Below are 16,055 nucleotides of genomic sequence, written 5' to 3' on the forward strand. Positions count from 1 at the left end.
CAATTGGGACTTCCTTCATTGATCCCAAAGCATGAATAAGTCATTGTTACATGAAAGAGGTGTCTGGTTGTGGAGTAGCTCTTTAGAACTACAGATAGACTCCATGTACATTTTTTTTTAATTTACATGTGTGGAATCAATTTGACCAAGTAAAGATTATGAAGTCTTGATGGGAGAGGTGTGTATCTCATGTCTAAATTCAGAGGTCTGGCAAGTTTCATGTCGATGGTAGTTACTGGAGCCAACTTGTAGTAAGCTGGTAATTTGTCTTTGTAGCATGGCTATGGGGGATCCAGCAGACAGTAGGGTCAGAGGAAATGTGACATCTAGTCACAGTGCTACCTCAAGTCAATAAAAGTATGACATTACATAAATTAAATGGATTGGGACTTGGTAGACTTAATAGCAGCCTGGGTTGTTTGATTCTTTGTGTTCTTGGAATATGGATGTTGCTGGTAGACACTCAAATCCCAACTTTGCTTCAGGAAGGCAGTGTGACAACTGTCTTGTTTGGCTACTTCATGGGATGTCAGCCAGTAAACTAGTCATGTGCAAGTTGGATAGAGAAGCAACGCCAGATTCCCTTCCCCCAAATGTGCAATTTGAATTCTGGACATCTGAGTTGCTAGTCTGGTACTATAATCACCTACACTACAGTACCCAGAGATGCCTTATCCTTTTAAGGGTATATAGTGCATGGCATGATTGAATCAGGTTCGGTAAAAAGACTCCAACACCACAGCATTATATTCACAAAACATGAGATTTGATTTGGCTCATGATGTTGTAGTTCAATCCATTTCTAATGCCTCCTGAATTGGATGGGGTTTAATATAAAACTATTGATACTTTTGTTTCTATCTGTACTAATTATTAAAGCACCCTCAGAGCAGTGGAAATGGGAGCCACCATTAATCGTTGTTGATGATGATGACTCAGCTGATACATATGTTCGTTTTGCACAACTTGAAGAGGATGAGGCATTTGCCAGACACCTTCAGGTACGTTAGTACCTACTCACTGAAACATGTAGATTTTTGAAATTTTGTTTATTTCATGGAGAAGTGTAAAACATCTGTTGTATACTTGCTATCATTTGACTCTAGGAAGGTAGTTTAGACTTTAACATTACATTGTGCATGTCTGTAATTTGTTTACAGACAGACAAGTTTGTCCGAGCTGCTTTGCTTCATAACGGTAAAAGCAGATTAAAGAATTCTCGCCCATTTTGTAAGTGCTTTTGTCTAGAGTAAAAGCAAAATACTGCGGATGCTGGAAATCTGAAATAACAAGAAGAAATGCTGGAACCACTCAGCAAGTCTGGCAGCATCTGTGGAGAGAGGAGCAGAGTTAACGTTTCGGGTCATTGACTCTTCGGAAGTGTGCCTTGTCTTTCGATCTTCGATCTTTTCAGGTCATACACCTTTTGGCTGAGGATGGATGGATAACCTACATCTTGGAACAGTCTACTAAGGACCAACCTTTCTCCTCCCTTTCTAGGTTCTTTACATTCTCATGCTGAAGATTTAATGTTTTGGGTTCTGTTTCTAGAGTATCAGCCTATTTATTGATGGTTTTGGCTGAAAACTGAAATTTCAGAATATAATCCCCAAACCACAGTGAAGATATTAAAAATCCATATAATTACATTCTGACTTAGTCACCAAAAGGCCCTAATTCTGAACAGATGGAAGGTGATCTAAAGCACCAGTTTTAAAAACCCAAAATGCCCACAATAAATTGTTTGCTGTAAATCAGTGGCCCTGACAAATGTGAATAACATTGGTTTCTAGTCACTTTAAAATTCATGTATTTATAATTTGAAACAAATTCTGCTATAGAATCATAGCACAGAAGAAGGCATTTGACCCATCAAGCTATCCAGTTAGTCCTGTTCTTATCCCATAGCCTTCCAGGGAGATCCTAAGATTCTGCATTTATACAAAACCTCAATCTTCCCCTCTGGTTCTTTCACCATTACCCATCTCCTGCCAGTGGAAAGCTATCAAAACACTTCATAATTTTGAACAGCTATTAAATCTGTTTAACATTCTTTCCAAGGAGAACAATCCCAGCTTCTCTAGTCTTTGCAAAAAACTGAAGTCCCTCATTCCTACTATTCTGGTAAATCTCCTCTGCAACGTCCCAAGATCTTGAAGCTTCCTAAAGTGTAGTATCTAGAACTGAACACTACCTTGGGCCTAACAATTTATAAAAGCTTAGCATAATTTTCTTGATTTTGTACTCTCAACTTATCGAGCCAAGAAAAAATAAAACTATTAAATTATCAACTTACCCTACCACCTTCAAAGATTTGTTTATGGATAACCCAATTAAAATTTACATTGTATTGCCCCTCATTTACCCTCCCAAAAAAAACTACTTCCGTTATCTGCATTTAAGTTGAGTTTCATTTTGTCATTGTAGCAGTCTGTCTGTCGTCCTGAAGTCTGCTGCTATCCTACAGGTTTTGTCTTATTGCTCTTAACATGTCTGTTAAACAAAATGCTGTATTTTGGCAGGCACAGTTTGATATGGAAGTTCAACAATCTGAAAATACAAGAACATCCCCTGCAGTAAGTAGAATACCATCTTTGTGTTCTAGGTTAGTTTTAATAAATTAGACCCCTCTACCCATCAGGCAGATAGTGTTGAATTATGGCTCCATAGACATTATTCAGCACCAAATAGCCATAGTTACTGGCTGGCAAGCTGTCCTGCCACCCACAGGCTGAAGGGGTGACATTGGCTGTCTCCCAACATTGAGGAACTGGAATGTTTAACTGAACTTTCTGTGGGTAAAGGCAAGGATGGCCTATTTTCAGTAAAACTGAATGTGGCAACTAAAAGTACCTATTTATGTTCCCTACAGATGAGGGAAAACTCTTTTCCTGAATTTTGTGGATTGCCTGGATGTGGAGAGTATGAGACTTTATTGGCTGCTTCAGACATTGGGTACTGTGGGAAGCCTGGATGTAGTGAGTATCAGCACAGAAATGGCATGTGGAGTCCAGAAGTAATCGACCCTGTTCTTCATCTACAAAGATTTTTTGATGAAACAAATGGTAAGAATTGTTATACACTGGTTATTGTCCTTCATGGATTTAATATTTAAAATGGTAGCGAATATAATGAAACTTGGACAAATCTCCGTAGCTTGATTTCCATCCCAGGATGTTAAATATGTGAAAAAACTGCAAATGTTAGTCATCTCTAGCTTTCTAGGTTCAAGAATTGTGCACTTCTGGATTGAGAATTTCAAATCTATCCATTAAGAGGGAGGGATTCTCAGTCAGTGGTTGAGCACTTGAACAAGTGAGCTGATTTTGCATTGATATGTGAAGGTTTGGTCACTTCTGACAAATCTAGTTGAATTGTTTTAAGAGCACTATCATCCTAGATAAAATGCCTGAGTGCTGTCAATATGGACTTCAGAAGGCATTGGTAAGATTCCACAGCAGATTCATAAAAATAAAAGTACATTGATTTAGAGGTAACCTCTTGATGTGGATTGGTAATTGGAAGGTAGGAGCCAGGGAATGGGGATAAATAGAATATTCTCTTGTGTAATAAGTACCATTCCCCAGTGATTTGTACTGTGAAGTGATCTTTTTACTATATACTGGCTTTGGATAAAAGAATAAGGAGTTGTATATCTAAGTTTGCAAATTACTATTGGGAGACCAGTTTAGAGGCAAGGACAAATGGATTAAGTGAGTGAGCAAACCTGACATGCAGTTCCACTTGAAGTGTAATTCATACTCTTTTTGGCTTCAAAATTCACATTTAAATATTGCCATGAAGACCTCCACCTGCCAAGAATGAGTCATATTAATTTTGTCACATTAGCATCAATTTTAAACTGTTGCTGGAGTGAAGAAACGACTTGTTTAAAGAGATCACGGACATTTGGCTGGAGGACATTTTGCATACTAAGACGGTGCTTGGAGAGACAAAGAACTACTCCCTGGTCCAATTAACCTAAATGGATTTTGATCACCAGACATTGAAGGTGCAAGAAGGCTCGCATTCTCGGGTCTGCTAAGATGATGGAATCTACAAACAGAGGAGTGGTTAAACCAGCTGGTCACATGACTAACCTGTTAGTCCAAGCTTTTTGAACTAGACACAGGACAGTTTGAAGACAGGACTGCAGATTGCAACTGAACCTGGAACACGAGAGCCTCTTCTGGCTGGCTTTCTCAATCCTCTGGTCCCACTGAAGATGCCTAAACCTCGAGAAAAGACTTCTACATCGCAACAAGTTAAAGCGTGCACTGGGCCCCAACAAACAGCCAGACCTATCTGTAACCAAAGACTCAACATCAAACTCAAAGGACTGTAACTACAATCTAGCTATTGCCTCAAACTTCCCCCTTTTTATTCCTTCTACTTTTTCTGTCTCCATCTAAGTGGGTGCTTATCGCATATACATGCTAGCGTGGTCGTGTCGCATATTCATAGTTGCTAACTGAATTAGTTTTAAGGTTAATCTTCCACCTTGTTAAAATCTAAGAAAACCTGTCTGATTTCTTTGCATTACAATTGGAAAGCAGTGAACAAGGATTCAGAGGGTGAGCTAAAAAGTGTTTTTAAAATTAAACCCTGTTATGGTTAAACCAGGCAAAGACTAAGGGAGTCCCTAGACCCTTTTCTCCTCACCTGGTCTTAACTATTTTAATTTAAACTGTGGTGAGGCAAAGGGACTTGGGTGTTCCCGCACGCGTCACAAAGCTGGTGCACTGATACAAAAGGGAAAATGAAACATTGTATTCCAGCACTCAAGGTAAAGGCCATAGGGGAGAATGTGGGCTTCATTTGTGAAGATCTTTGGTCAGACTCAGACTGGAGTACTGCGTTCAGTTTTGGGCACTGCACCTCAAGGATATATTCCTCTTAGAAGCAGGTACAAGATGGATTCATCAGAAGACCAGGTCTTAAATGGTCATTATGAAGACTGGTTGCAATATCATGGCTTGTATTCCCTTGTTTAGAGAGTTGAGGGGGAAATTTAATCAAGATGTTTAAACTAAAAACTTTCTTTCCTTTTGGGGATTACAGACCAGAGGCACCATCTTAAAGTCAGAGCTAGATCATTTATTAAAAAATAGGAAGCACTTATGCACAGTAGTGAATTTATTTCCTCTTTTTTTTTCTCCCCCCCCCCAAAAAAAATCCTCCCTCAAAGGCTGTGGTTGCTGTCAATTGGTCAGGGATATGGATCAAAGGGCAGTAAATGTAGTTGTAGTGCAGATCAACCATGGTCAAATTAAATGGCATAACCATTCAAGGGTTTGAATGGCCTATTCCTGTTTTTATGGAACTGAAATTGTGAAATACAGCATTTTGAGCATGATTTGTTTCACTAATTGTTTTATATAGCAAAGTCTGAAGAATTACATGCCACTGTTTATTGGAAAACGGGGAGAAGGCAGGGGAATGGAACGGAGGGAGTTGCTCTGAGCCAGTGTAGCCATGATGGACTGAATGGCCACCTGTGCTGTAACAATTCTGGTTCTGTGGAATTAAAGCTGTGCTTCAGTGGGAAAACTGCTGTTAGGGGAGCACATCAGAATCTTCAGAAACCTTGATAAAGCCATTAACTATCTTTGGCATAGACCACAGGAGAGTCTCATTGCTTAACCAGTGATCTATTTTCTAGGCTGAAGAGGCTCACTTTCAAAGTAATGATGCTGTGCAATTGGAATGGAGCAGCAACAGGGCATTAGTGACAAGTTAGCCTTTGGGCCATTGTCTAATGGTTACTCCATCCAATCTTTTAACCAGACAGACACTTCAAAATTTCCCTTGAGATACTTGTGGTAAACTGTCTCTTGTACAAACTCCTAGCTTGTCCCAACACAAGATAATTATGGATGGGGAAAGAGCTTCAGCCCATCTAAATTCATTCATCCATGGTGACCTTTAGTGTTTCCATTTCAGCATCTAGTTAAGTTCTTCCAGGGGTTTTTGCTCCCACTCAAAGTCTGTTCCACATGTTGATCAATTTGAATTTGTTGATTAGTCCTAAAATAATTATTCGCTGGATTGAACCTGTTCCATTGTTCTATTCTCTAGTTTAACTTGGTGATCTACATTTTCAATATCTAAAATCTGGCATGTCAAGTGCATCTTAAAGTGGAAAAGCCTCAAGTCTGTTCAGTCTTCCACATAACTGACACTACAGATCAGCCTGGTGACTTTTCTCTGCACCACTTCAGTCACTTTTATGTCCTGGTCACCCGAAGAAATATTTTTAAAGTGCGGTTTGGTCAGGGCATTGTATATCCTGAACCTCTAGCAAAACCTGTTAGCTTAACATCACACACTGATTCAGAAGCAAAAAAGCTTTTGGTTCAGTTTGAGCTGCAGAATTGCCATCCATAATGAGATTGTCCCTTGAAATCCAGGCAACTAATCCTTGTTTACAATGTTTAGGCCGAAGAAGTAGGAGAACTAGAAGACGCAGCCAGCACCGGGCTACTTCAGTATATTTAAACGAGAGTGCAAATGATGGTAATGACTATGAGGTGAGTTGATTGTATTTTGTTCATTGCAGTGTGTGAAATGCTGGAGTTATTGATACTGGTGTTGCTAAGTTCCCTACATCAGGAACACTGATACAGAACATCAATAGATGGTATCCAGCATGTTGAATTTTTTTTAACCTGTTTTTGCCCAATTTGAATAACTATCTGAAAGCTTTTTTCTAAATTTTTTTTTTTAAACTCAGGATCTCCTAGCTTTTGAAGAAAGACAGGGTTCAGCTGTTGCACAGAGAAAACTCAGTAGTGCTGAGATTAACTGTTTACCCACCAAGCTATTTGATCCAGAACATGCTGCAGAAAAGACACAGTAAGTAAACCTGTTTTTATTGCCCTATTACTGGGTTATACTGTCATTTAGATTTGAAAGAGTACATTTTAGTTAATTAGTTGTCAATATTCAGAATTTTGAATGGGGAAGAGTGGATGGCAGTTGTTCTACACTGCCAGGCTTCTGACCTGAAGATCTACCCTGAAATGAATGGTGTTGATATCATACTACTGGGACTAAATAACTTTACCCACCTCTTAAGCTGAGGCAAGGTGCACGCTTTGCAGGTGTACATCGGCCATGAAAGAAGCGACATATTGGCTACGCTGATGGCATCTGTTTCATAAACGCAAATGCTTTTCAGTGGTAAGCCATGTTTTTAAACACTATTAAAAGCAGTATCTGAGGCATTGACATTTTCACAAGTTTCCTTTATCTGTGTCATTAGTGTAGCTTAGGGCATTTATGGTGAAGCATTCCATGTTCTAATTTTCTTTAGAGGAGTGAGGGTGTCTAATTTTTCCCCTTGATGATCCTGAGTCTCTGCCTCCTTGTGACCAATTTGCCAAGTGGTGGAAACACTATTCCCTTGCCTTCAACCTTGTTTCTAATTTACTTATAGCCTGGTGTCCAGATTATTTTAACATGCTCACAGCAGCCCAGAGTTTATGTAGTAGTTGGTGTTAAAACACTAGCGGTTATGAATGGAGGTGCCATCATGGTTAGTTTTACAAAAAATACACAATCTGGTAATTTATGAGCTCATACCAGAAAAATGACCATGGAAGCTGCTAATTTTCTTTTTTAAAAAAAGACCCACAGGTTCACTCTGAAATCTACATGCAATTCCAGTTTCACATTAAATGGCTGAATCCTAATGCCCTCTAAGGGAGTTTAAAGAAAACGATTGAGGCAACTGGGGAGGGGCACTAAATGCATCCTTTGCAAGTATTGCACACCATCCAGGGGACAATATTCTATTCAACACCAGTTCCATAGTTACATATATTCATTTTACCTCGATACAAATCATTACATTTAATTTGACTATCTTAAAAATTAGTTAAACACAGCCAGTCCTCTACAAATCCACACTTTGTTCCTCATTTAGCCTATGCCTTGAGTTTGAACACTTCATTGTTCTAGAGATTCTAGGTACATCCACAACTGAAGTTAAGACTATCTCTCAATTGTTACAGTGCAGAAGGAAGCCATTCGGCCCATCATGTTCACACTAGCTCTGACTGAGCAATTCCCTCAGTTCCGTAACCCTGCACATTCTTCCTTTTCATATAACTGTCTAATTCCCTTTTGAATGCTTCAATTGAAACTGCCTCCACCATGTTCTCGGGCAGTGCATTCCAGACCATAACCACTCGCTGCATTGTTTTCTTCCCTTGTGTCACTTTTGCTTTTGTTAACAATACTTTAAATCTGTGCCCCCTCATACTTAATCCTATCACGAGTGGGAACGGTTTCTCTCTCTTTACTCAGTCTAGACCCTCATGATTTTGAATACCTCTATCAAATCACCCCTCAGCCTTCTCTTCTCCAAGGAAAACAGTCCTAACTTCTCCAAACTATCTTCATAACTGAAATTCCTCATCCCTGGAACCATTCTCTTGAATCTTTTCTGTACACTCTCAAATGTGGTGCCCAGAACTGGATGCAATACTCCAGCTGAGGCCGAGCTACTGTCTTATACAAGTTCAACATAACTTACTTGCTCTTGTACTCTATGCCCCTATTAATAAAGCCCTGAACACTGTATGCCTTATTAACTACACTCTCAACCTGTCCTGCCACCTTCAATGACTTATGCACATATACACCTAGGTCCCTCTGCTCCTGCATCCCCTTTAGAATTGTACCATTTTATTCTATTTTGTCTCCATGTTCTTCCTACCAAAATGAATCACTTCACATTTCTCTGCATTGATCATCTGCCACCTGCCTGCCCATTCCACCAACTTGTCTATGTCCTTTTGAAGTTCTACACTATCCTCAATGCAGTTCAATGTTTCCAAGTTTCATATCATCTGTAAACTTTGAAATTGTGCCCTGTACTCCAAGGTTTAGGTAATTAGTATAATCAGGAAAATCAAGCATCTCAACACTGATCCCTGGGGAATTCCACTACAAACATTTCTCCAGCCTGAAAAACATCCATTAACTGCTTCTTTGTTTCCTGTCACTCAGCCAATTTAGTATCCATATTGCTACCGTCCCTTTTATTCCATGAGCTACAAGTTTACTCAAGTCAGTTGTGTGGCACTGTATCAAATGCCTTTTGAAAGTCCATGTGCACCACATCAACCCTCTGTTACCTCGTCAAAAAAAACTCCAAATTATGATCTTGTGGTTTATGCTTTACCCCTTTAAATTTGTAGATTTTGTTCTTTGAAATTCCTGTGTATATTTTTGGAAAAATGTTTCTATTGTCTTCCTGACAAATTTATTGTAAGGTGCATAGCATTTGGACTTTCTACTTTGTCCGATTAACATTATTAAAAAAAACTTTTCTCCCTCAATGTCTCCTTCAGATCCCACTTTCATTTTTAAATTTGCTTATTTATATGCTTAATCCTTTGACCACCTTTTTACTTGGTCTTTTTGTCTTCTTCCTGTATTCATCAGATGCCTCTCTGTATTAAACTCTAACTTCTTTCCCCTCTATCCATCAAACACCAGTCTTTGACGTGCTCCTTTCACTCCGAGTGAAATGTATTTGACCTGTGTCTTGCTCGTCTAAGTACCCCAACCACCGCTAGCTATTGATCTTGCGCTCTCCTCACAACCCAACCCCAGCTTTGAGGGAGATGCTGTCCTTCAAGTAAGGTGATAAACTTGTGGGCCTTATTTTCCATTCCAGTGTCTCAAGTGAATGTTGAGGATCCCAATAGCACAGACCATAGTCGACCGTGAAAAGGTTGTGACTTCAAGTTCTACTCTGGAGTTCACTATCAAATGCCATCTTTTGGATAGATCTTCAAACAGGCCCCATGGCAGTATTTGAAGAAAAGCAGGAGAGTTCTGTCCTTGCCAACATCTAACCCTCAACTTGCATCTTAAACACAGATCATTATCTTGTACTGTTTGTGGGATATTTCCCCACATTATAAGTGAACACACTTCTAAATCCCAAGGTCATTGTTACTACCAGGTGAGGAGGGGGTCTCGGGCTCCATTTTTGCCCTTCCCCTCGTTTGACCGCAACAGGGTTTGTTTTTTAAAACTGGTTGTGCTTACCACCTCAGTGACCTTGTTCCTCTGACGTAATGGCAAAAGAACCAATCGGACAGGTTTTCTTGAGTCTAAACTAAAGGAGAGGTTATTATTTGATAAGGTCCCACATGGGATATTTGTTAAGAAGGTAAGGGCTCAATGGGATCCAGGGCAATTTGGCAAATTAGATTCAAAATTGGCTTTGTGGTAGGAGGCAGAGGGTGATGGTCGAGGGTTGTTTTTGCAAGTGGAAGCCTCTGACCAGTGCAGTACTGCAGTGATCGGTGCTGGGACCCTTGCTGTTAGTGTACATTAATAATTTAGACATGAATATAGGAGGTATGATCAGTAAGTTTGCAGATGACATGAAAATTGGTGGGCTGGTAAGATGGGTGGAGCAGTGGCCAATGGAATTTAATCCGGAAGTGAGGTGAAGCATTTTGGGAGGACTAACTAGGCATGGGAATATACAATGGATGGTAGGACCCTAGGAAGTACAGAGGATCAGAGGGACCTTGGTGTAAATCACTGAAGGCAGCAGTACAGGTAGATAAGGTGGTTAGGAAGGCATATGGAATACTTGCCTTTATCAGCTGAGGCATAGAATATAAGAGCAGGGAGATTATGCTGAAGCTGTATAAAATGCTAGTTAGGCCACAGCTGGAGTACTGTGTACAGTTCTAGGCACCACACTATAGGAAGGATGTGATTGCACTGGAGAGGGTGCAGAGGAGATTCACCAGGATGTTGCCTGGGCAGGAGCATTTCAGCTATGGAGAGACTGGAAAAGCTAGGGTTGTTTGCCTTAAAGCAGAGAAGGCTGAGGGGGGATCTGATTGAGGTATACAAAATTGAGGGGCATAGATAGATTAGATAGGAAGAACCTTTTACCCTTAATGGAGGGGTCAAATCACCAGGGGCTTAGATTTAAGGCAGGGGGATTTGAGGAAAAATATTTTCACCCAGAGGTTGGTTGGAATCTGGAGCACACTACCTGAAAGGGTGGTCAAGGCAGGAACCTTAACAATTAAGTATTAAGATGAGCACTTGAAATGCCCTCGCGTGCAAGGCTATGGGCCAAGTGCTGGAAAATGGGATTAGAATAGTTAGGTGCTTGATGGCCAGCACAGACACAATGGGCCAAAGGGGCTGTTTCTGTTGTATGACTCTACACTTTAACCTGATTTTAAAATACAAAATGTACACTACGCATTCACATGAGAGTAAAACATAGATTGCAGAGGGAATCTGATTTGGTGGTTGGATTAAAGTCCAGGATAAATGGAACTTAAATACACAAAGTCCAGTAGTCTTAGGTTGGAACTGCAGTCTTGAAGCCCTCACTGGTCCAAGTGTACTGTGGCTGGCTTGCTTTGCTCAGGGCTCCTGCAGGCAGAATTTGTTAATTCTGTTCCCCTGATTGCTGGCTGTTGTGGTCTGTAGGCTTGAAGGCAGCCAGTTCTTTTCTTTTCTAGAAAGAGAGGGAGACACTGGAGCAGCTGCCTGCTTGGTTGCTGTCTTTTCAGTTGCCGTCTGTCTCAAAACTTTAGTTTCTTCAAAGATGAGCTGGCAGTCACCTGGTTTTAACAAGGTTTATTTTTATTCATTCATGGGATGTGGGCGATGCTGGCCAGGCCAGCATTTATTGCCAATGCTTAATTGCCCTTGCGAAGGTGGTGAGCTGCAGCCTTAAACCACTGCAGTCCATGTGGGGTTGGTACACCCACAGTACTGTTAGGAAGAGAGTTCCAGGATTTTGACCCAGCGACAGTGAAGGAACGGCGATATAGTTCCAAGTCAGGATGGTGTGTGACTTGGAGGGGAACTTGCAGGTGGTGTTCCCATGTATTTGCTGCCCTTGTCCATCTACTTGGCAGAAGTCGTGGGTTTTGGAAGGTGCTGTCTAAGGAGCCTTGGTGCATTGCTGCAATGCATCTTGTAGATGGTACACACTGCTTCCATTGTGTGTCAGTGGTGGAGGGAGTGAATGTTTGTGGGTGGGTGCCAGTCAAGTGGGCTGCTTTGTCCTGGGTGGTGTCGAGCTTCTTGAGTGTTGTTGGACTGCATCCATCCAGGCAAGTGGAGAGTATTCCATCACACTCCTGACTTGTGCCTTGTAGATGGTGGACAGGCTTTGGGGAGTTAGGTGAGTTACTCGCCTCAGTATTCCTAGCCTCTGACCTGCTCTTGTAGCCACGGTATTTATATGGCTACTCCAGTTCAGTTTCTGGTCAATGGTAGCCCCTGGGATGTTGATAGTGAGGGATGGTCATTGCCTGACACTTAAGTGGCAAGTAACATTCACTCCACACATCAGCCCAAGCCTGGATATTGTCCAGTGCTTGGTGCATTTCTACACAGACTGCTTCAGTATCTGAGGAGTCACAAATGGTGCTGAATATTGTGCAATCATCAGAACATCCCCACTTCTGACATGATTGAAGGAAGGTTATTGATGAAGCAGCTGAAGATGGTTGGGCCCAGGACACTACCCTGAGGAACTCCTGCAGTGATGTCCTGGAGCTCAGATGATTGACCTCCAACAACCACAACCATCTTCCTTTTGCGCTAGGTATGACTCCAGCCAGCGGAGGGTTTTCCCCCTGTTTCCCATCGACCTCAATTTTGTGAGGGTTCCTTGATGCCATACTCTGTCAAATGTTGCCTTGATGTGAAGGACTCACTCCTCCCCTCACCTACAGTTCAGCTCTTTTGTCCATGTTTGGACCAAGGCTGTAATGAGGTCAGGAGCTGAGTGGCCCTGGGAGAACCAAACTGAGCGTCATTGAGCAGGTTATTGCTAAGCAGGTGCCTGTTGATGACACCTTCCATCACTTTGCTGATGATTGAGAGTAGACTGATGGGGCGGTAATTGGCCGGGTTGGACTTGTCCTGCTTTTTGTGTACAGGACATACCTGGGCAATTTTCCACATTGCAGGGTAGATGCCAGTGTTGTTGCTGTACTGGAACAGCTTGGCTAGGGGCACGGCAAGTTCTGGAGCACAGGTCTTCAGTACTATTGCCAGAATATTGTCAGGGCCCATAGCTTTTGCCGTATCCAGTGCCTTCTGTTTCTTGATATCATGCGGAGTGAATCAAATTGGCTGAAGTCTGGCATCTGCGATGCTGGGGACTTCAGGAGGAGGCCAAAATGGGTCATCAGCTCAGCACTTCTGGCTGAAGATTGTTGCAAATGCTTCAGCCTTATCTTTTGCACTGATGTGCTGGGCTCCCCCATCATTGAGGATGGGGATATTTGTGGAGCCACCTCCTCCAGTTAGTTGTTTAATTGTCCATCATTCACAGCTGGATGTGGCAGGACTGCAGAGCTTCGTTCTGATCCGTTGGTTATGGGATTGCTTAGCTCTGTATATCACATGCTACTTATGCAGTTTGGCATGCAAGTAGTCCTGTATTGTAGCTTCACCAGGTTGACACCTCATTGAGGTATGCCTGGTGCTGCTCCTGGCATGCCTTCCTGCACTCTTCTTTGAACCAGGGTTGGTCTCCTGGCTTGATGGTAATGGTAGAGTGGGGGATATGCCGGGCCATGAGGTTACAGATTGTGGTTGAGTACAATTCTGCTGCTGATGACCCACAGTGCCTCATGGATGCCCAGTTTTGCATTGCTAGATTTGTTTGAAATCTATCCCATTTAGCATGGTGATAATGCCACGGTGATAGTGCCGGCATCATCCTACACCTGTGTAGGGGCCCTAACAATCCCACTGCCTTGTGGGTGTCTCGGGGGAGACCAAGGCTAAGGGAGTAAACCCTAACAGAAAATCCGGAGCGGAACCCCGTAGGCGGTCATGGGTCACCTTTGGCATGTTTCCAGCAGTTACTGCAGCCATACTGGTGCCAACCGTCGTCCTGTGCACTCCTTTGGACCCCACCAGAAAGGCCAAGAGGGGGGTTTTGACGATTGGGCAACTCTCAACCTCCATACATTTGCCCAGGCATGTGCCATGGAGAGGTCACTCCATAGTCGTCTCACAGCGACCGAAACAACACAGAAGGCAGCAGTTACGGGTTATAAGTCCAGCCAAAGGCAGGAAAAAGACAAGTGCAAGGAGAGAACCAACTGTGTAACAGCCCCGACAACCGATTTTATCTGCAGCACCTGTGGAAGAGTCTTTCACTTGAGAATTGGCCTTTATAGCCACACCAGGCGTACAAACTACTGACCACCTCCAGGCGCTTACCCATTGTCTCACGAGACAAGGAGGCCAAAGAACAGTGCCACACAACACGACGGATGGTATCCTCAATGTGAAGGCGGGACTTAGTCTCCACAAGGACTGTGCGGTGGTCACTCCTACCACTACAGTCATGGACAAAAGCATCTGCAGCAGGCAGATTGGTGAGGACGAGGTCAAGTATGTTTTTCCCTTGTGTTGGTTCCCCCACCACCTGCTGCAGACCCAGTCTAGCAGCTATGTCCTTTAGGGCTCGGTCAGTAGTGGTGCTACCGAGCCACTCTTGGTGATGGACATTGAAGTCCCCCACCCAGAGTACACTTTGTGCCCTTGTCACCCTCAGTGCTTCCTCCAAGTGGTGTTCAACATGGTGGAGTACTGAGTCATCAGCTGAGGGAGGGTGGTAGGTGGTAATCAGTAGGAGGTTACCTTGCCCATGTTTGACCCGATGCCATGAGACTTCATGGGGTCTGGAGTTGATGTTGAGGACTCCCAGGGCAACTCCCTCCCTACTGTATACCACTGTCCTGCCACCTCTGGTGGGTCTGTCCTGCTGGTGGGACAGGATCTACCCGGGCATGTTGATGGCAGTGTCTGGGACCGTCTGAGTATGACTGTCGGGCTGTTGCTTGACTATTCTGTGGGACAGCTCTCCCAACTTTGGCACAAGCCCCCAGATGTTGGTATGGAGGACTTTGCAGGGTCGACAGGGCTGGGTTTGCCGTTGTCGTTTCCGGTGCCTAGGTCGATGCCGGGTGGTCCGTCCGGTTTCATTCCTTTTTATTGACTTTGTAGCGGTTAAATACAACTGAGTGGCTTGCTAGGCCATTTCAGAGGGCATGTAAGAGTTATCCACATTGTTGTGGGTCTGGAGTCCAGACCAGGTAAGGACAGCAGATTTCCTTCCCTAAAGGACATTAGTGAACCAGATGGGTTTTTACAACAATCGACAATGGTTTCATGGCCATCATTAGACTAGTTTTTAATTCCAGATTTATTAATTAAATTCAAATTCAACCTTCTGCTGTGATGGGCTTCGAACCCATGTCCCCAGAGAAATATTCTCAGTCTCTGGGTTACTAGTCCAGTGATACCACTGCGCCACTGCCTACTCCCAGGATGGAATCTTATGGAATTCAAGGTTCTACATACCCCAGGATGACTGACTCGCTAACAAGGATCGTCTGGTTAACCTACCCAGTTAGCCAAAGCATTGTTCTGGCTGGGCTTGGTTAAACATTTTTTGTCTCCAGTTCAGTCTCCTGCTGTTTCAAATGTGAATTGCAGTGCCCATTTTGGCTGCTAGTTTTTTTGAAGTTAACTTTTAGGATTTTTCCATTAAAAGTTTCATGTGTTCCAGCTGATGAAATTAATATTTTCCATTTGTGTAGGGTTTTCCTGACACCACAAAATAAACTTGTTCATTTGGATTTACAGTGCTATTTTGTTTTGTGATGTCTAATGTTCCTCCTCCATTCCAAAATTTTACTGGCCATTCACTTTAATTTCTGTTTGTGGGAATTCCTGTCGGGTAGGTAGCTGTTGCTTTTTCCTGCATACATGACTATACTTCAGTGTAATTAGCTGCATATGTTCCTAAAACATGAAACTGTATAAATGCAACTTTTATTTTACTAATGCATGTCATCTTGCATTCACACTATTCTGATCTCATCAGGTGTCATATCTGCTTCAATGACTACTCACCAGGTGAAAAGTTGAGGATCTTGCCATGTCTTCATGACTATCACAGTCAGTGTATTGACCGCTGGTTAAAGGTATTCATTAGCAAAGGAATTGTATTCCATGTTTTG

At 42.5% G+C, this 16,055-nt stretch overlaps 1 protein-coding gene across 11 annotated transcripts in view; it reads left to right on the forward strand.

Moving 5' to 3' along the window:
* Positions 1–16,055, forward strand: part of si:ch211-59o9.10 (uncharacterized protein LOC561841 homolog) — an 82,199-nt gene that overhangs the window by 63,496 nt on the left and 2,648 nt on the right. For all 11 annotated transcript variants that reach the window (XM_068058860.1, XM_068058850.1, XM_068058854.1 and 8 more), the window contains 6 exons: positions 880–1,001; positions 2,523–2,576; positions 2,873–3,065; positions 6,439–6,530; positions 6,734–6,855; positions 15,920–16,019. In XM_068058860.1, coding sequence (XP_067914961.1) covers positions 880–1,001; positions 2,523–2,576; positions 2,873–3,065; positions 6,439–6,530; positions 6,734–6,855; positions 15,920–16,019 — 683 coding nt within the window. The remainder of the gene's footprint in view (positions 1–879; positions 1,002–2,522; positions 2,577–2,872; positions 3,066–6,438; positions 6,531–6,733; positions 6,856–15,919; positions 16,020–16,055) is intronic.

This window comes from Heterodontus francisci, chromosome 27, assembly GCF_036365525.1.
Source record: "Heterodontus francisci isolate sHetFra1 chromosome 27, sHetFra1.hap1, whole genome shotgun sequence".
Taxonomy (NCBI): domain Eukaryota; kingdom Metazoa; phylum Chordata; class Chondrichthyes; order Heterodontiformes; family Heterodontidae; genus Heterodontus; species Heterodontus francisci.